We start from the raw sequence: 19808 nt of genomic DNA, 5'->3' as shown, positions 1-19808 counted from the left end.
CAGTGTCTGGAGGCTGTTTTGGGATGGATGAGGGTGAACAAGCTGAAACTTAATCCAGACAAAACGGAGGTACTGTGGGATGGGAAGCCAGCTACTTCAGATGGAGGTTTACAACTGGTCTTAGATGGGGTTGCACTCCCCCTGAAAGACCAAGTGCGCAGTCTGGGAGTCCCCCTTGACTCTGAGCTAACTGGGGAAGCCCAGATGGCTGCAGTGTCCAGGAGTGCTTTTTACCAGCTTAGGCTGGTATGCCAGCTGCAGCCCTATCTGGAGAGGACTGACCTTGCCTCAGTTATCCACACATTAGTCACATCCAGGCTGGACTACTGTAATGTGCTATATGTGGAGCTGCCTGTGAAGACAGTTCAGAAACTCCAGCTCATGCAGAATGAGGCTGCCCAAGTATTGGTGTGGGCGAGGTGATTCAACCACTTAATGCCTATACTGCACTGGCTGCACTGGTTACCAGTGTGTTTCTGAGTCCAATTCAAAGTGCTGGTTTTGACCTTTAAAGCCTTAAATGGTTTGGGACCATGTTAGCTGAAGGACAGCCTTCACCCTTATCAGCCTGTCTGCACTTTAAGATCAGAAAGAGAGGCCCTTCTCATTTGCCCACCCATGCGAGCAGTAAGGGGCGATCACACGTGAGAGGGCTTTCTCTGCTGGGGAATGCTGGGAGTTGTAGGACTTCTTTCTGTCTAAAAGTGCATAGGATTATCCTGCTTTTAAGTCAATTCTTGTCTCCCAAAGCAGCTCTCATCAATAAAGAGAGAGAGAGAGAGAGACCTTGCCAACAGGCTAAGAGACTAAAAAGACAAGACATGGAAGGGGAGGGGAGTGGAGGGAAAAGGTAGAGTGGGGAGATCAGTTCTTTGGCCCGAAGAAAGTGGTGAGCCATAAGCAGGCATTTATATCCAGTTAGGGCCAGCAGGACTATCTTCCCTACCTGGTGTTCCTGCACTGAATGGTGGCTCTAATTCCTTTGGCTAATGGATGGGGCCTGAGCATTCTTTTCCCTGCAGTCCCAGGTCTGCTGTCGCTTCTTTCTGGCAGGGAATGGGGAAGTGAGCTGCCTGCATCTACTCCTTCTCTGACCGATGGATCTCTCAGGTTCTAGTCCAACGCTCTGGCCATTATACCATGCTGACTCCTACAAAAATGTAAAGAAGTAGTCATGTCTAACATCATTTTTGTACTTTTATTATAAGTAGTCTTCTTAAACAAAGAACCCACATGACATATCCCCTTTGGCAAGCCTTATAATAAGGGAATTCCAGTAAGATCGTATCATCAGCATTACCTAACATACTTAGTGGAAAATAAAACCACAAAAACACACAAGACAAAAAAGACACTCTGGAATAAATTTGCTAAACTATAATTCATTTTGATGGAGATAATTCTTAAAATGCATAATATTTTGTGCACTGGATATGCAAGCATACACACACACACACACGTGTGTGTGTGTTTGTGTGTGTGTGTGTGTGTGTGTGTGTATATATATATATATATATATATATTCTTACCCTTGCACCGCTTCAGCCTGAGTCCTGAAGCCCGAGTTGAAGCGGGCTGCTTTGGGTCACTTTAAGCCCCTTCCGAGGCAAAGTGGAGGGGGAACGAAGCAACCCGGAGTGGGCTGGAGGCTCTCTGAAGTGCTCGGTGGGCTTTGGAGCTTGGGCACCCCCGACCCAGCCACGCTGGCACCTCCAGGTCCTTACCTGAGCCTCCCACCTCCGCCACTGCCACCTCCACAGCCTCCTCCTCTGTTGCTGTCTCCTTCACTGCTGTCATCACTGTCAGCGATGGCTTTGCCACCGCCGCCGCTGCCGCCTCCTCCTCCTCCTCCCTTCTGGCTCTTATTGCATGGAGTCGCCATCCTGGAAGTTGCCATTTTAAAAATGGTGACTCCCTGCAACAACAGCTGGCATGCATCCAGGCCTCAGGAGCTGGTGGCAGTGATGATGGAGGAGGAGGAGGAGGAGGCAGCAGTGGTGAGGAGGGGGCAGCGGTGGAGTTGGTGGCAGTGGAGGACAGGGTGGCAGTGATGGAGGAGGAGGCAGTGGTAAGGTAAGGAGCTGAGGGTTTGTGTGGGGGCGTCGGGGGGGACCTGAAGTGGGGTTTAGCCATCCAAATCCCGCTTTGGGTTCAGGGTTGAGTCAGGTTGGGGGGGGGGGCTAAATCAGCCTGAGCCGAATCGGGCCTGTCTCTGAAGCCACAAAGCGGCTTTCGAGTCAGATTGGGGGTCCCTGCACAGCCCCACTTTTCATGGGGATTTTTAAATGTTTACCTTGCCTACATACTTAAAAACAAACAAATCAACAAGACACTCTGGACTAAATTTGCTAAACTGTAATTAATTTAGATGGAGACAAGTCTTAAAATGCATAATATCTTGTGCACTGGATATGCAAACTAAGCATTTTATATATCCCTTACCCTTTCATTGCAATTTTTTTATGTGTACTTTGCTGTTTTGCAATGGCATTTATTGCTGGCAGGCAAAACCAAGCCCAAAGGAAGGCCTCATAATGATATTACTTTTTCTGAATCAACCAAGCCCAGATATCACAAAGAGATATAAAGCAGAAGCTTGAGAGTGTCATACTAGAGGGGACCCTTTCCTTTTTCTCTCCCGCAGCACCATTATAGTCTCATACGGCTTGGGCATGAGCCGACAACTGATTGTGGCAAACTCCCTTTCTGGAAGAAGAGGTTTCTCCTCTGCTTCTGACATATGTAGTCTAAGCAGAAGTAGACGGATTACACCTTCCATATCCCAGCCTGGTGGAAGAAGTGGAATTGGTGGCTATAGTACCAGGAGTCTCTCAAATATAGGTGGAAGCAGAAGAATATCTTGTAGTGGAAGCTACCAAATTGGGGGCTATGGAGGCCCCGGTGTTGGACATTGCATTCCCTATGCTGGTCAGAGCTATGGTGGTAGAATGTATTATGATATTCCCAGAAGCTATGTTATGCTCAGAAATTATGCTGGCAGCTCTCGACATGACCACATCCATGGAATCAACTTCAGTGAACACCTCTTAAAACCATTCCATGTAGGACTTGACCCCGAGATCCAGAAAATACGAGTTAATGAGAGGGAACAGATGAAATCTCTCAACAACCAGTTTGCTTGCTTCATTGACCAGGTCAGTGTCTTAATTAATTTGTTCATTCAGTCATTCAAAACAACCCCCTTCCCCCAGAACAGGAGCTGGCATTTGATGTTTCTTCTCATAGGGTTGGTGGTGGTAGGGGTGTACAAAACCTACTTACCCATCCGCTGAAGGGGTCTGTGGTGGGGAGGCGATCCGTCCCTCCCCCGGAATCCTCCCTGGCCAGCTCCACTCTGCAGCGAGTCCGCAGAGCTGCCGGCTGGGTCCATCCGCAGCTGGACTCCCAGTTATTTACGTAACTATCATGGCCAAGGGCAGGGACGCAAATGCCATTTGCATCCACAGCCCGGCAGAACAAAGACAACGGAACGACGATGACAGACCTAGACCGGCTGCTGCCAGGTACAGTCCGTCCCGACTGGCCTTCGTAGGGTGGCTGGGGGGAGCTGTCCATTCCGCCACAGACTCCAGGGGGCCAGATTCTAAAGAATCCGGCCTCATTGGAGTCTGTGGCAGATTTCTCTGCCATCCCTAGTTGGTGGTAGATGATCCTGTGGGGGTGGGGGAGGACACACTCCAGCTGGTACAGGTGTTTGGTATTTACAGATATGAGAAAGTACGTACATAAATAAAACAGACATTGTAGAATTTGTGATCTGGAGAATCATTCTCCTGAATGTTGCAATCTGGCTTGGTGTTTGTGAATGTATGTATGTGTGTTTATCTGCCAGTTCTGCTCACTTTCGTAAGTATTTATTTGATACTAAATGACTTCCAGATTCATCCAGTAATAGTCTGGTTATATTTTTCTCTTCAAAACTGTGAAAGTTGTTGACTTGTATCGTGTCTATTACTGAATACCAGTAATATCCTGAATGCTAAAGGACCACATGAACCGAAGTGAACAAAACTCTAAAATAAAGTTACCAGCATCATAGTACATACATTCAAAAGGTGTTATGGTATTATTTTTCCATGCAGAGTGTGATAGCTGACACCTTTCAGAAAATCCTGAAGTAGAATCCTTGCAATATTTTATACATGTTGATGCTGTTGTAATGGCAGGATTTACTGTTGCCAAGTGCGGTGTACCTAGAAATGTATGAGACCTCCCTGAGCAATGTAGCTAACCTTGGAAAAACACATTTCATTTTCATCAGACTTCCCACAGATACTTGACTGGGGTGGCAGAGCACTTCCATTTCATTTTAATTTGTTGCTTTAGATGAAATTTGGAGGGCAGTTCAGGTGGGGGAGGCAGGAGGAAATCCCTAACACAGCATAGAAAGGGACAGATCACGGGCATGATATGGGCTATGATAATCTCCACCCTGTTTTTATAGCTTTTCAGTGTTAACCCTGGTACCTGGTAACCCTGGTACTTCATATAGGAATGTAAGCAGCTACGATGGAGGTTACTGAATGGAAGGATGGACAGTGGCCTGCTTGGTTTGCATGGGTTGCCATTGCAGATCATTTGCAAATCACACACATGCCATGCCCCTCTGTAGGAACAAAGTGGAAGATAGCGGGCGTGTAGGGAAAGGAAGAATGTGTGAGAGATTGGGGAGGGGAAGTTGTGCATGGGAGTGGATAGTTGGGTACCCTTAAAGAAAAACTGGCACAACAGTTTATTCTGGTGATACTAAAAAGGCATGACCCCCTCCAACTCCCTAAGCTACCCTTAGAAGTCTTCCTGAGCCAGAATGGTTACACTAAGGGCTCAATCTTATGCATGTTTAGACAGAAAAAAGGTGTACAGCTCCCAGCATCCCCCAGCCTGCGTGGGATTGCACTCTAAATGTAGCACAAGTGTTCCAAGGACTTTGTGTAGCAGTTATTAAGATAAGCCAATATTATTGTCTTTAAAATTACAATTGGGAGCTGAGGGTGAGAGATAATAACTTATCTGAAGCAACTCATGACAGGATATGACCTGGGGTCTTCCACTTCATACCCTTAGCAACTATACGACTCAAATTGAGGTGCACTATTTATACATATAGCAATTTTTTTAGCCTCATTCAGATGTTTTACTCATGCATCACTTAGTCATGGGTGCAGTCCTGCATGAGTGGGGAGCAGGGCTGCACTTAGTAGCTACATCCATGTCAACGTATGCACCAGTTAGTTCCATGTGTATGTGTGAAGGCTGTGTCTGTGCAGATCATAGAATAGAATCATAGAATAGTAGGGTTGGAAGGGGCCTATAAGACCATTGAGTCCAATCTCAGCAGATGGTCATGCTGTGTGCACAGATGCAAGGGGGCAAAGATAGTCAGTGCACAACATCAGGCATGTGGATCCTCAGAACAGCCCCACTCATGTGTTGGGACAACATATGAGTAAAATGCCTGAAGAGGGCTACAGTCTTTTATTAATACTTGTAAAATATTGTAATATTATATAGGGATGTCAGAGAATTTTGCCACGAATCTCGGGGAGGCCGAATGCCAGCACATTCGGCCCCCCAAAATTGGTGGCAAAACGGTCTGCCACCACCCTGCCCCCCCCCGGGACGGGACTTACCTTGGGCGAATCCTCCTGGCAGTGGCGGCTCCGGCGGCGGTTCGGCAGCAGTTTGGCGGCGGCGGCCGGTCTTCTGACCGGCCGCCACCACTGCAATTTCCAGTAAAAAAAACCAACAACACACATGATAGGCTATGTTAGGGATGTTCAAAAGTCACTTACCTTTTACGAAATTTGATTCGCGGTGGGGGGGAGGCGCACCGTCCCTCCCCCCGAAATTCTGGCCGGGGGGAGGCGTCCCATCCCTCCCCCCTGAAATTCTGCCTGGGGGGAGGCACCCCATCCCTCCCCCCTGAAATTCTGGCCGGGGGGGAGGCGCCCCATACCTCCCACCACGAATCCTGCCGGCCGGGTCTGCAAATGACGGCGGCCGTAGCCGCCGCCGTTTGTGTCCCTGCAGTCAGCCATGATAGGCTACATAAATGTTTACGTAGCCTATCACGGCTGAGTGAAAAAAACAAAACCAAAACCGCGCGTACGCAAATGGCGGTGCCCATGGGCGCTGCCATTTGCATTCCTTATTTTGACACGTCTTAGTCTACGTAAACATTTACGTAGACTAAGACGGCGAAAATAAGGGGAACGCAAATAGTGTAGACGCTACGCTATTTGCGTTCCCCTTATTTTTGCCATAGACTACGTAAATGTTTGCGTAGACTAAGATGTGCCAAAATAAGGAACGCAAATGGCGGTGCCCATGGGTGCCGCCATTTGCGTACGCACGTTTTTTTTTCTTTTAAATCAGCCGTGATAGGCTACGTAAACATTTACATAGCCTATCACGGCTGACTGCAGGGATGCAAATGGCGGCGGCTACGGCCGCCACCATTTGCGCACCTGGTTGGCCAGGATTCGGGGGGGGGGAGGGACGGAATGCCTCCCCCCCGGCCAGAATTTCGGGGAGGAGGGACGGAGTGCCTCCCCCCCACCAGAATTTTGGGGGGGAGGAACGGAGCGCCTCCCCCCCACCTCGAATCAAATTTCGTTAAAGGTAAGTCACTTTCGTACATCCCTAAACAATATGAGTTCTAAGGACTCATCTCTAACATATTTTAAATTAGTTTGGAATTGGTTTAGAGCATGTACAGACAGACAGACAGAGTTTCAGTGGTGAGCATGTTTTGGAAGTGCACTCAATGCACACACTGCATTTTATCCTTGTGTACCATCTTCATCCCCTGATCAAGCCTATCACATCTTTTTTAACATCTTTGCGAACTCCAGCGGACACAGCAAGGCTCCGGAGAAATCTGCGGGCCCCCAAGTGGCCTGGATGTCCTTGTGGCAGACTCTCCCCTCCCAACCAGACGTTGGGTGGTTTGCCCAGCCCTAATACAACACCCCCCACCTCCATTCTGAAATTTACAATAAGGAAGAAGACAAGGCAGAGTAGAGTCACCTCACTGTAACCTGAAGTCAGACAGTGATCCAAACCCAGCTCATTGTAAACCCAGCACTGTAGTGCGCTGAAATGCACTTAATGCTGCAACCCTAAGCATACTTACTTGAAAGTCAGTTGCACTGAAATCAAGGGCACTTAGAATCAGGCTGCAGATCCAATGGCAAATGTTTAATTGTGAGCTGCGGTACAATTTTACAGATTGACACAGCTAGCACTGTGTGTATCCCACCCACAGGCGATCCCAGTTGCATTTGTTTTTTTTCCCTTTTCTTTGATTTCAGGTCCGATGCCTACAGCAGAAGAACAAGGTGCTGGCAACGAAATGGAGCCTCCTAAAACAGCAAGTGCTGCCTGTTAGGAGAGATCTCAAACCCCTCTTTGAAAACTCCATCTGCAGCCTACGCAAGCAGCTTCATTTCTTGCTGAGCGAAAAGGAACAGATGGAGCCACAGCTACACCACATGCAACAGAGTGTAGAGGAGTTTAAATGCAAGTAAGTATTGGCAATGGTTGATTACGCGCTGGAGAAATCTCATTGTGCCAAAGAAGCAACTTCCGTTTAAGGATTTAGTCAATTGGTCCAAAGTGTGTTTGTGCAAGAGAAAGAACAATACACATTCTATATCCTTCCTTGCATGGGACACAAAAGGCATATCTATGATTACAGGAGATATGGAAACAGGGATGTTTTAAAAATTTGATCCTTATGAATTCTGAGTCAAAATTATTTGGTCTACCCCCCCTCTCCACTCCACAGCAATCAAGTTGCAAATTGAAATTTTGTGGTCTACTTGGAATGCTTTCACAGTTCTCTGAATATAGTAAACACTTGCCATATAGCTTGGAAGTGACACCCAAAAGACTAATTGGGCAGTAATTACATGGGTTCTGTTTACTGCACCTTAAAAACAAACAAACAAACAAAAAAACCATTGGAAAGACTATACTTTGGTTCCACCCAGTTGGAAACACACCTGCCCTGGTACTCTGCATAAACAGTTTGGTCAATATGCCCACCAGTGTGTATGATTCAAGAGGCATCATGTTCTCCCCAGGTCCTTGCCAGATGAAGAGAAGCAAAGACACTCTTGATCTCACCTACTGTAACTGATTGCTATCGAGGTACATTTCTTATCTGAAGGGGAAATCTGTCCACATTCCAACGGGTTAGATTCAAAGGAAGTCTCAAATATATTACTTGTGTACAGATATCTGCACTTTGTGGATCATGTATAAAAATATCCTGAGTGATTAACATTTTAAGAGAAACTAAGACTTAGAAAAAGCCCCTTAAAACATAAAAAAACACCTTGAAGTTAAAATCAGAAGACATTCTGACATAACCATGGATAAACCAATGTGAAAAGGAATCAGAGTGACATCCATACATGAAAATGGTCCAGAAATTATCTGGTGCATAGGGAAGTCAAAGAAGAGGCAGCTCATGGGGAGACCTTTTTTTTAAACACACACACACACACACACATGTTAGAGTTCTGCAGAGTTGGTGTACTTTCTGGAAAAAATAGGGAGGAGATGAGAACGAAGTTAAAACTATGTATCAGACCCAGAATGCATTGCTGACAGCCTTGGAACTGATTGGGTCCCTTTCTCTCTAGAGTTGCACCTCAGACATTAATGCTCTCCACCTTTAAATTAATTGTGGATATGAAGTTCTGGATTTTCCCCTCCTGTCCCTTCCCCCATCCTTTTATCTGCACTGTCTCCATCTATTGTAGTGGGCAGGACTCCAAATGTTCCTCCCTCCCTCCTTTCCTTCCTTTATCCAAACCATTTTTAACCTGCCCTTCCACCAAAAAGGCGCCCAGAGTGGCTTACAAAGATAAGAGAGAAGACAGTCCTTGCCTGCAAGCTTACAATCTAAAAGGCATGACACAAAATGAAAGGGGATTGAGAGGGAGAAGGAGTGAAGCACCAGATCCTTAGTTAGACAATCATCCCATGTGCATAGGATGTGGCTGCCCCTATTTCAGTGCAATCCAGACAATGCACATTTGAAGCTTTGCAAGTGTTTGGAATCCTGGCATCAGGCTGTCAAGTCACAGCATGCCCTCTTTCTCTCTCATATTCCTACAGGTATGAGGAGGAAATCAACCGGCAGACTGCTACAGAGAACGATTTTGTTCTGCTTAAGAAGGTGAGAAGTTCAGGTTGCTCCTAGAGTGATTTGTGTTGGCATTTCATTAAAAGAGAGTCAGTGTTATAGTTAATGTTAAAAGAGGAGGCAGGGAGAGCTATATAAAAATTGATTCACATTTGCATTCATCTGTGCTCACAGCATGCAAATGATCTTTTCTCCTCACAAACACACGCTTTTCCTCTGTCTGCCTTAGAAGATTAACATGTCCATAATCAAAATCACAAACGTTTTTTTATCAGAACCTCTACTTGACTTCATCTATTAGCATGCATTGAAAAGGTTTTACATCCTTGGTTCTGGGTGCTATGGTTGTAGGCTCAAGGGCTTTAAAGCATAACTCTTCTATGTTAAATAATCTTGACTACATGTCACTTTTCTTTCTCTGGGCTGGTTTGCACATCACAATAAGGCACCCAGAAAATAAGGCACCCTGAAAATAAGCCATACTGGGTTGGTTGTTTGCTCACTAAACCATGTTACTCCTGTCAGATGATCAGGAGCTCTGAGGCTTGCCATGGCTAGCTTCCCCTTTAGTTATTCCCCCCTCTCCTGACACATATCCCATGGGCTTTGCGACACAACCTCAGGATGCTACTCCACGACCCTGTTAATGAACGCAAATGTTCTTATTAGCAGCGTAGAGTTTATTTTGTAGAACTTTTCCCCACCTTTGGGGAAATCTGTGCATATTTAACACAGATTTTTTTTTTTTCACCTTTGGGGAGATTTGCACAAACGTAACTTTATTTTTTCCCCACACTGGGGGAGATCTGTGCATACAGTATTTATCTTAAAAAAAAAAAAAAAACCTTGGGGGGAGATTTGTACAACCCCACTAAAGCACAGTAGTTACTGTGAAGAAGTGCAGGAGTTACTGTGACTTTGTGCAAAATCCCCCCAATTAATAATAATAATAATAATAATAATGATGATGATGTTAAATTTGCAAAGATCTCCCTGCAGGTGAAAGTAAATAATGTTAAATACTTGCAAATGTCCCCAAAGGTGGTAAAAATAATCTTAAATATGCGCAAATCTTCCCAAAGGTTTTTTAAAAATAATAAGTGTCACTGTCAAGGGTGGCAACAATGTATGGGAGGAGGGGTGGATGGTGAGGGAAGATGGAGACAGGAGGTGGCACTAGTGAGAGTGCAAGGAGTGACTGGGTTTTTTTCACCATTCTTGCCAGGCAGGTCTGTAGCCCTTTCCTACAAGCCATGCATAAGCCACTCTCCTGGGTTACCAAGTCATGACAAGCCACTCTGAAAACAAGCTACCCTGCACAACCCAACAGCAAGCCATGGGTTCTCAGGGTGGCTTGTGTGTAGTTAACAAACCATGTTGGGGAATCCCTGGGTTCGGATGTCATGACAAGCCACCCTGAAACAAACAAGGGTGACAACTCACTATGCGTTGTCATGTTGTGCGAACCAGGTCTCTCTCTCCCCCTCCTGCCCCCACCTCTTTGCACATAGGTCAAAGGTTAATTCTAGTGATGCAACCCAAGTTTGGACTCAGAGAGTTTGGTGTGCAAAATTTCCCACTTCAGAATTTCCTGGATATTTATGAACTGAACTCAAGCCTGTCTGAAGTCCAGGCCAAGTTCATAATGAGTTCATCCTTGACCTCAGCACCAATCCTTTCCAATACCATAGCTGCCTCCTTGTCTTTTCTGCTAATGTTTATTCTGTGGTTCAGTTACATAAATTAAGGGAGCAATCCTACCAGGATAGGCAGCTGCCTCCAAACTCGGAGGTGATTGCCTATCCAATGCAGGGAAGGAGAAGTGTGGAGGGGATTGTCCCCTCGGTGCTTCAGCCACCCTGCATTTGCGGCTAGACAGCTGATTTCGGCTGTCTAGCCACGGGAAGTCAGAACGGGGGAAGCGGCCACCGGACGACATGCTGGATGTGTCGTACTGGCATTTCTGCCTTCCCTGCCCCGTTCTCACCTCTCCATGCTCCTCTTCCAAGCGCTGAGCACAAGGCTGCTCTGCGTTGCCTGCAAGGCAGCGCAGGAGGGTGTGAAGGTCAGTTCTCAGGGAACCGACCTATCTTATGTCTGTCTAGCTGCTGACTAGAGGCTATAGGATTGTGCCCTAAGATTCTTAACATAGAGGTCCTATGGGCCCCACCTCTTTAGATGGCAACGTGTATTACTTCACTTACTTCGAAATGTAGAAAGCCAAAACTGCCATGCTTGAGGACCCACCTGCTCATTCCGTTGATTAAGGCCCTGGACATCTTTCCAAAAGTCCTGCCCCGTCAGCACTGCTGCAATTCCTTAGGAAAGAGCATTATTTCACTGGGCTGGGTGGGATGGATCATAGTATTTGAATCTGAAGTTAATATACTGAAGCATTGCCATCAGAATGTGTCTATTTCTAAGTAAATAAATGGATTCAAATCCAGTTTAAATCCCGCTTTTTAAAAACTGCCCTTCTTCAAATGCAAAATCAAATGCACTGTTGACTATTATGAATGCTTTTGATGATGTTTGGGGTGGGGTGGGGGGAACACATTTTAAGGCATTCTATCCCCACCTTCCAGGATGTAGATAGTGCTTTCATAAACAAGGTGGAGCTGGAAGCTCAGGTGGAAGCAATGAAACAGGAGGCTGACTTCCTGAGGTGTGTGCATGACGAGGTAAGGAATCTTCTCATCAATCCCCCAAGGAAATAATCACTAGTAGTTTCTAAGGAAAGTCCAGTTTTTGGAACTCTTCTACCCACAGGGCATTGGAATCCCTCCTCCCACACTCAGAATCACAGTAAATGTTTAGAATAAATAAAGAATAATGTTCCCCAAACGTAAAGCTGCAAATCAGGATTTTAGCCATTTAACTAAGAGATTAGCAGATTGTTTTGATCCATTTGGCAATGGGAAGGATGGAATGTACTTACTAGGATGTTATTCAATTTTTTAAAGGAAATTGCTCTGATGGAAGAGCAGATTCAACGTGAGACTGCAGTCATTGTACAGATGAACAACCACCGAGACCTGGGTGTGGATTCTGTCATCCAGAATGTTGAATCCTGGTATCAGAGCATTGCACATAGGAGCAAAGAAGAAGTAAATGCTTTGCACCAAAACAGAGTGAGTAACCGTACACATTTGTTTTGTATGGAACCCTGCAGAGTTCATAATATCAAAACAAAATGCGTCATTTTCTTTCTCTTTTGGAAAGGAGAGATGTGAAACACTTTGCTGATGAAAATAAAATGTGTGGTTGCCTAAAAGTGAACTTTCAGATTATGGTAACGATACGAATACAACAAGACTAGGGTTAAAGTCCAAGTTATGTTAAAATACATAGCATGTAGCTCTGTTATTGTTTTGTTGTTGTTGTTGTTGTTGTTCAGTCGTTCAGTCGTGTCCGACTCTTCGTGACCCCATGGACCATAGCACGCCAGGCCTTCCTGTCCTGCGCTCTCTCCCGGAGCGTGCTCAAGTTCATATTCATTGCATCCGTGATGCTATCTAGCCATCTCATCCTCTGCCGTCCCCTTCTCCTTTTGCCTTCAGTCTTTCCCAGCATCAGGGTCTTTTCCAGGGAGTTTTCTCTTCGCATTAGGTGGCCAAAATATTGGAGCTTCAGCTTCATTATCTGTCCTTCCAATGAGCACTCAGGGTTGATTTCCTTTAGGATGGACTGATTTGACCTCCTTGCAGTCCAGGGCACTCGTAAGAGTCTTCTCCAGCACCACAGTTCGAAAGCATCAATTCTTCGGCGCTCAGCCTTCCTTATAGTCCAGCTCTCACAGCCATACATTACTACTGGGAAAACCATAGCTTTGATTAGACAGACCTTTGTCGGCAAGGTGATGTCTCTGCTTCTGACTATGCTGTCTAGGTTGGCCATAGCTTTCCTCCCAAGGAGCAAGCGTCTTTTAATTTCATGGCTACAGTCACCGTCTGCGGTGATCTTGGAGCCCAAGAAAGTAAAATCTGTCACTGCTTCCATTTCTTCCCCTTCTATATACCAGGAAGTGATAGGAAGTGATAGGAAGGTCTTGGGTGGCCCTGCACGGCATAGCTTATGGCTTCACTGAGTTACGCAAGCCCCTTCGCCACAACAAGGCAGTGATCCATGAAGGGGGTTATTGTTTTACTTAAAAGTAAATGCTGGCCACCCTAATTGGGAGTGCAACATGGGGGAGGGGAAGTTTAATCCTAGTCCCCTACTAACGATCCCCCCCCCCAATGTGCTAAACTAGCGTAAGAAAAAAGCTCCCATTTGGTGCCAGTGGGAGCTTTTTAAAAACCTGATTTGGTGCGGCGGGGAGGAATCTTTGTCAAGATAGTGGTGGGGGAAGGAGAGATGAAACTTCCCTTTCCCACAGCCTGCAATCCTGATCTGGATCAGGGGCCCCATACTTACTTCTAAGTAAAAAAACAACAACAAAAGATAGAGCTATAGACAATGTATTTAACAGAATGTGTAGTTTGACCCTGAAAGGAAAAAAATATTCAGGTCTTTAGGTAAAGATATCCAGGGTTGTTGAACCATTGGTCCATCTATCTTGTGCTGCCCAGTCTGACTGTTAGTGGCTTTCCAAGGACTCAAGCAACTCTCATACTTGAGATCCCCAGGAAAATGGGGGAGATGCCTAGAATTTATTCTGGGATTTCATACTTTTAAAGAAATGTCCTCTACCACTGAGCTATAGCTTCCTATCCAGGTTTTCAAGAGCTTGTCTCTTCAGTCTACACATAAATCCTTGATTTAATTGAACATGCCAGGGGAGGGTGATGGAAGGATTACCATCACACATCCTTCTTCCCATGCACCTTCCTTCCCCGGTGCCTACTTTATAATCACCCTGCCCTATAATCACATTGCTGCCGTCATTTGAAAGTGGAAAACTGACTGTTGTAATTAGGGATGGATGGATCAGAACACATCTGGTCTATGTCAGTTTTGTATGTGTTAATACAGTCCAATTTCCTCACCAGTCTGCAATTATGCCCCCACCAAAACTGCGTGAGACTTCACATTTATTTTTGTATACACAGTTTGGTATGCAACCTCCCCTAATATATACATTTTTGTGCACATTTTTGAGCCAAAAGCTGCACAGTCTAAAGGATAACAGTGTTCCAATCTCCATACTAGTCTGGGATGTGTGAATGAGGTTGGTTTGCCTAAAAATGTGAACCAAATGACTCCCATCCCTAGTTGTAGTATCTGATGCTGCAAATTCTATATTGATGATGCAAACAGCAGACTACAATGTGTGACAAAGCAAATTGGTTGAAATTTTGCAAGTCACAGCAACATATTGAAATATGGCTGCTGCCCTAGGTTTCTAGTTCTAATGGAACTGCTTTACTCCAGACAAACATTATTGGAATGCTTTGGTTTCAGTCACTCTCATTCCAGCAGTGGCACAGGATAGGGATGCATGAGCATTTAGTTTTTGCTCCCAAAACATGCAAGCGAGCCCTGTTTGCAACTTCAAATGCAATCGTGAGTGCGAGCATATGTTCATCAAAGATGTTCATAAATTGCCAAACATGTGCTCATATTCAATTTGTGCAAATTCCCTAAATTTATGCAAATTCCCTAAATTGCGCAAATTTCCCCTGTAGAGTGAATCAGCCCCCTTTAGACTATGGAGGAAATTTCAGAAATTTGTGCAAATTTAGGGAATTTGCACAAATTGAACAGGGTAAAGTTGCAAACATTTCATGTTCAATTGATGCTCAATTTGCACATTTTCCCCATTTGTGCAGAACAAGCAGCGCACACAAATGCAAACATGAATTGGGCATGAGTACGAATCGCTTACCTGGCTCCGCACAGGGTCATCTGTGGTGGGAAGAAGGCACTCCGTCCCTCCCCCCAGAATCCTCCCTGGCTGGCTCCATTCCATGGCGGCTCCGTGGAGCCGCTGGCTGGGGCCATCCGCAGCCGAAGTTCTGGCCACGGCTAGGCTGCTGCGGCCACAAATGGCGGCCATTGTAGCAGCCACCATTTGCATCCTTGCAAGCAGCTGTGATAGGCTACGTAAGTATTTACATAGCCTATCACGGCAAAGAGCAGGAATGCAAATGGCGGCCGCTATGCCTTTTGAGCTCCTGCTCTTTGCCGTGATAGGCTACGTAAGTATTTACGTGGCCTATCATGGTAAAGGCAGCCATGCAAACCGTAGCCTATCACAGTAAAGGCAGCTGCCACATCTGCCCCAGGTAAGTTCTGTTGTGGGGGATTTCGCAGGGGGGTGGGGGGCGGGAGGCTGTTCCGCCACGGATTCCTCACTGGAATCCGTGGCAGAATTCTCTGACATTTCTAGGCATGAGATGAGCGACAAGCCAGTGTTCAGAGCATCCTGGTGATTTCGAGCATTGCTCATTCGCCCTAGCACCAGATCCCAGGCTCTTCCCAATACTGATTTGAGTCCCAGCTGTCAGCTTGAGGAACAGCACCATACTAGAATTCTTTGCCCTATTCCCTCCAGTTAACCTCATATTATTATTATTCTGTTAGTGTATTTGGTAGTTAGAACATTTCCTTGCATTGCACCCAGAACTAAGACTCAGAATATCAGAGGAACAAGAAAAGGGGGGTGCATGAGAGAGTGAGCAGGAGGATGGGAGGAAGAAAACTCCCATATCTTAAACTAAAGATTATTTTTTCTAGGGATGTCAGAGAATTCCGTAATGGATCTCAGTGAGGCCGAATGCCAGTGCATTCAGCCCCCCGAAATCCGCCACGGAACAAAGCCCCCACCCCCCCAAGCCACAAAAGGCGCATGAAACGGAGCAGTTACCTGCTGCCGTCCGTGCTGCTTTGTGAATGGCGGCTGTCCTGCGGTCGCCATTTGCTTCCTCCTCTTCATAGCCGTGATAGGCTACGTCAATACTTACGTAGCCTATCACGGCTAACTCAGGGACGCCATTTGCGTCCCTGCGGAGGCCGTGATAGGCTACGTAAGTATTTACATAGCCTATCATGGCAGGGGGAAAAAACCCACCGTACGCAAATGGTGGCAGCTACCGCCATTTGCGTACTCTGGTTTTTTCCCCCCTGCTGTGATAGGCTACGTAAGTATTTACGTAGCCTATCATGGCAGAGGGAAAAAAACCCCAGCGTACGCAAATGGCAGCGGCTACCACCATTTGCGTACGCTGTGGTTTTTTCCCCCTGCTGTGATAAGCTACGTAAATATTTACGTAGCCTATCACCGCTAAATACAAGGATGCAAATGGTGGTGGCTACTACAGCCCCCATTTGCATCCCTGCAGGGCTGCCCAGTGGCCAGATGTTCGGCTGCGGGCGGCCAGAGCTGGCCGGCAGCTCCGCGGCTTGGCCGCGGAGCTGAGCTGGCCAGGCAGGATTCTGGGGGGGAGGACCAGATCGCCTCCCCCCCCCGTTGAGGATTCCAGGGGGATGGACGGAGCACCTCCCCCCTGCTGTGGAAAGAGAACGGAACGGAATGTAAGTGTTCCGTCCATCCCTAATTTTTTCCTCTCCGTCACCCACGTAAACATGTATGCACACCTCATTGTATGAGTACAACCTCACCAGGACAGGGGTGGTCTGGGCCCTTTCAAACATATTCTTTCCATCAGCAATGATTTCTAGTATTTCTATGGGGAATATTCCATTGGGAATAGTATGGAAAAGGGAATTTCATGCCAGTTATTAAGTGTGCAGATGGGGAATCTCCAGTTTGTGAGCCTAATCCGGTCCATAGAGGTTCTTCATCTGGCCCACAGAGTGTTGAGCTCCCTGAGCAGCCCCCCACTCCCCTCTCCAATCCCCCCCACTCCAGAAGCCCCACCCCCCACCTTGGGGAAGAGGAGAGGAATCCCCTTGTTATCTCTAACCTCTGATAGGAGATAACAAGGGGATTCCCCTGCACATCACTCCCCCTCCCCCTCCCCCCCAAATCTAGTTTCCCACCCCTGACCTAGTGAATGGAAGTACTCTGAAATGGAGGTTGATTTCCTGAAGTCACTGGCAGACAGTTCCTCCCACTGGTAGACAGCCCCCTTCCCATAACACATTTGCCAGAATGCCATCTTTGGAACAGGTGGAGCAATTGTCTCCTGAAAAGAAACCTATCCTCTGTGTGCGTGTGTGTGTGTGTGTGTGTGTGTGAGAGAGAGAGAACGGATCCTTAGCTAGTAGATATGAAGTATCTGTAGAAAGCAATAAAACTGCATAATGTTTATACATGATGGTTGCCCCCTCTATGAGCACTTAGTACCAGGAACTCCAAAACCAAAAGTGCCAAATTAGCAACGATCTGAAGATCAACAAGCGCGAGATGGTAGAAATGAGCCGGATGGTACAGAGACTACAGTATGAAATGGAAAAAAACAAGAAGCAGGTAAACAAGGGAAAACTCTTTGGCATTACTGGCTAGGCTGCCTGCAGTGGGATTTGGTGCAATGGTCTCATGCCAATAACACCTAGCTCAGCTGCTGTAAACGTCAATTTCCTTGTGTGTGTGTGTGTGTGTGTGTTTGTGTGTGCGCGCACGCCAAAAATGCTGTAATGAAGTGAATTCATACTGAATACCTAGGGGATTTAAGCAAAAGAATCTGAGATGAGCAGGACAAGGCTACTTGCCCCAGTCCAGAAGGTGCAATGCATTGGTGTGCAGATCAGCTGTATCTGTGGGCAACTCAGTAATGTATGCAGAGCTCTCTGTGTGGCTCCATATGGCTCCCCATGTGGATGCTTGTGCACAAGATGCTCTGTTTTAATGCACACATTGGCATGGCCCAGCTTTCTGTTGCCTGCACCTTTGGCTGCTTTGAACTCTTGCAATGTACCATACCAGTCATTTTCAAGCTGTCTTCTGGGCTCCTCAGAAGCTCTTCAGGGTTCCTCAGTGAGGGGATCAGCACTTGTCAATAAGCTCCCCTAAAAGACACCTTGCCCACTGCTGCTGATACACAGTCACAAGGGGAATTTGGGTTGGGTACTAGTGAGTTCAGGCAGGGCCGGCCCTACTGTAAGGCAGACTGAGATGGCCACCTCCGGCAGCTGATTGTGACTATCAGGAAAGGACAGCAAATGGGTTGTTGTTTTAATTTCTTCTTACTGTATTTTTACTGACAAGGAGGGGTGGAGGGGCTTATTGTATTTTCTGCCTCAGGTGTTTGTTGTATTTTCTGCCTCAGGCTGGCCTTGAGTACTATACAGTACACCTTGACTTGGAGGGGAGGGGGCACCATTTGTTGCTCAGCAAAATGTCTTGGATTCAAGCATGGCAACATTGAGGTAATTTTTGTGAACTGCCCAGAGAGCTTTGGCTATTGGGTGGTATAGAAATAAATAAATAAATAAATAAATAAATAAATTCTTTGCCCAATGTGAACTAAGTGTGCCCTCTAGGACATACCCTGGAATCCGCTACAATCACCCTTTTTTCCATGACAAACATGGCAGATGATTCAGTGTTGAAAGGCTCTCTGAAGACAGCAAAACCACTGGTAGAAACTAGGCCCCTAGCTGACATAGAATCATAGAAGAGTAGAATAGTAGGGTCAGAAGGGGCCTACAAGGCCATCCATGATTCCTTCAGCTTTAGAGCGAAAAAGAAGTTAGGTCAGAAAGGTTCTTTATACCAATTGTCAATGAATGGAGGCATGCAGCAGAGAAACCATGACACCCTAATTTTAGACTTGGGTTTGAATGTATCTGTAACAGGGGAGCAGAACCTTAGACCTAAGGGCCAAATCTGACCCTCCCCATATGGCCACACCCCCTTCCCCTTTCCTTCAACCACCGACCATTTGGTGGTTTCCTGGCTTTTGTGCAGTTTAGTCCCCATTCTAAAATGTTGGAATGCCTCTCTGAAGGCTCAGTGACTGGCTGCAAGAGCTTTGAGCTACAATATGCTGGTGCTCATGGCCCCACCCCTTTGCCTTTGGACCCACCCACTTGCATTGGGGCCCGCTCACCACTGGAATGCGCCCCCCCCAAGCTTTTCCGAAATGGAATTTGGCCCTCGGATTGCAAGAGGTTCTGCACCCCGACCTAAAAGATCTCCGTATTTGAACGTGATGCTGAGCGAATATTTAGTTTTTGGGGGATGAATGTCAGCCTTTGAGGAGCCAGAGCCTGGGGGAAATATGATATCTTGCTTATCCCTGTGGCAGGTTGCTTGCCTGCAGGCGGCCATTTGTGATGCTGTGCAGCGTGGCGACTGTACCCAGAAAGATGCCCAAGAGAAACTTGACAAGTTGCAGAGCACTTTGCACAGGTCTAAGGATGAGCTGGCTGGCCGGCTGCGGAACTGTCAGGAGCTTCTCAGTGACAAGCTGGCCCTGGATATTGAAATAGCTACATACCAGTCACTGCTGGAGGGAGAAGAAAACAGGTATTACTCTATTACGCTCCTACTGCCTATAGAAAGGCTCATACTAATGTCTAAGCCAATGTTCCCCCACCTGGTGTCCTCCAGATGTTTTGGGGTTCAATTCTCATCATAGGTACTTTGATTAGATTTACTCTGGCTCCTTGTCGAGTGTGCACTCCATGGCAAACATGGGCTTGTGAATGTGTAATGTGTGAAATGACCCTGACAGCGCTTTTCAGTGCAGCAAACAGAGCAATCCTATGATGGTGGGGTGGG

The 19808-nt window shown here is 46.5% G+C and overlaps 1 protein-coding gene across 1 annotated transcript in view; it reads left to right on the top strand.

Moving 5' to 3' along the window:
* The window catches only part of LOC146353632 (keratin, type II cytoskeletal 71-like), a 28803-nt gene that overhangs the window by 3961 nt on the left and 5034 nt on the right, over positions 1-19808 (top strand). The window contains exons 3-9 of the mRNA XM_084829763.1: positions 2645-3155; positions 7335-7546; positions 9151-9211; positions 11764-11859; positions 12142-12309; positions 17427-17552; positions 19333-19553. Of these exons, the coding sequence (XP_084685889.1) occupies positions 2645-3155; positions 7335-7546; positions 9151-9211; positions 11764-11859; positions 12142-12309; positions 17427-17552; positions 19333-19553 (1395 nt within the window). The remainder of the gene's footprint in view (positions 1-2644; positions 3156-7334; positions 7547-9150; positions 9212-11763; positions 11860-12141; positions 12310-17426; positions 17553-19332; positions 19554-19808) is intronic.

The sequence above is a fragment of the Heloderma suspectum genome, chromosome 2, assembly GCF_057233095.1.
Source record: "Heloderma suspectum isolate Gila_16-S chromosome 2, 16-S_ref, whole genome shotgun sequence".
Taxonomy (NCBI): Eukaryota; Metazoa; Chordata; class Lepidosauria; order Squamata; family Helodermatidae; genus Heloderma; species Heloderma suspectum.
This window is presented reverse-complemented; position numbering and strand designations above follow the sequence as displayed.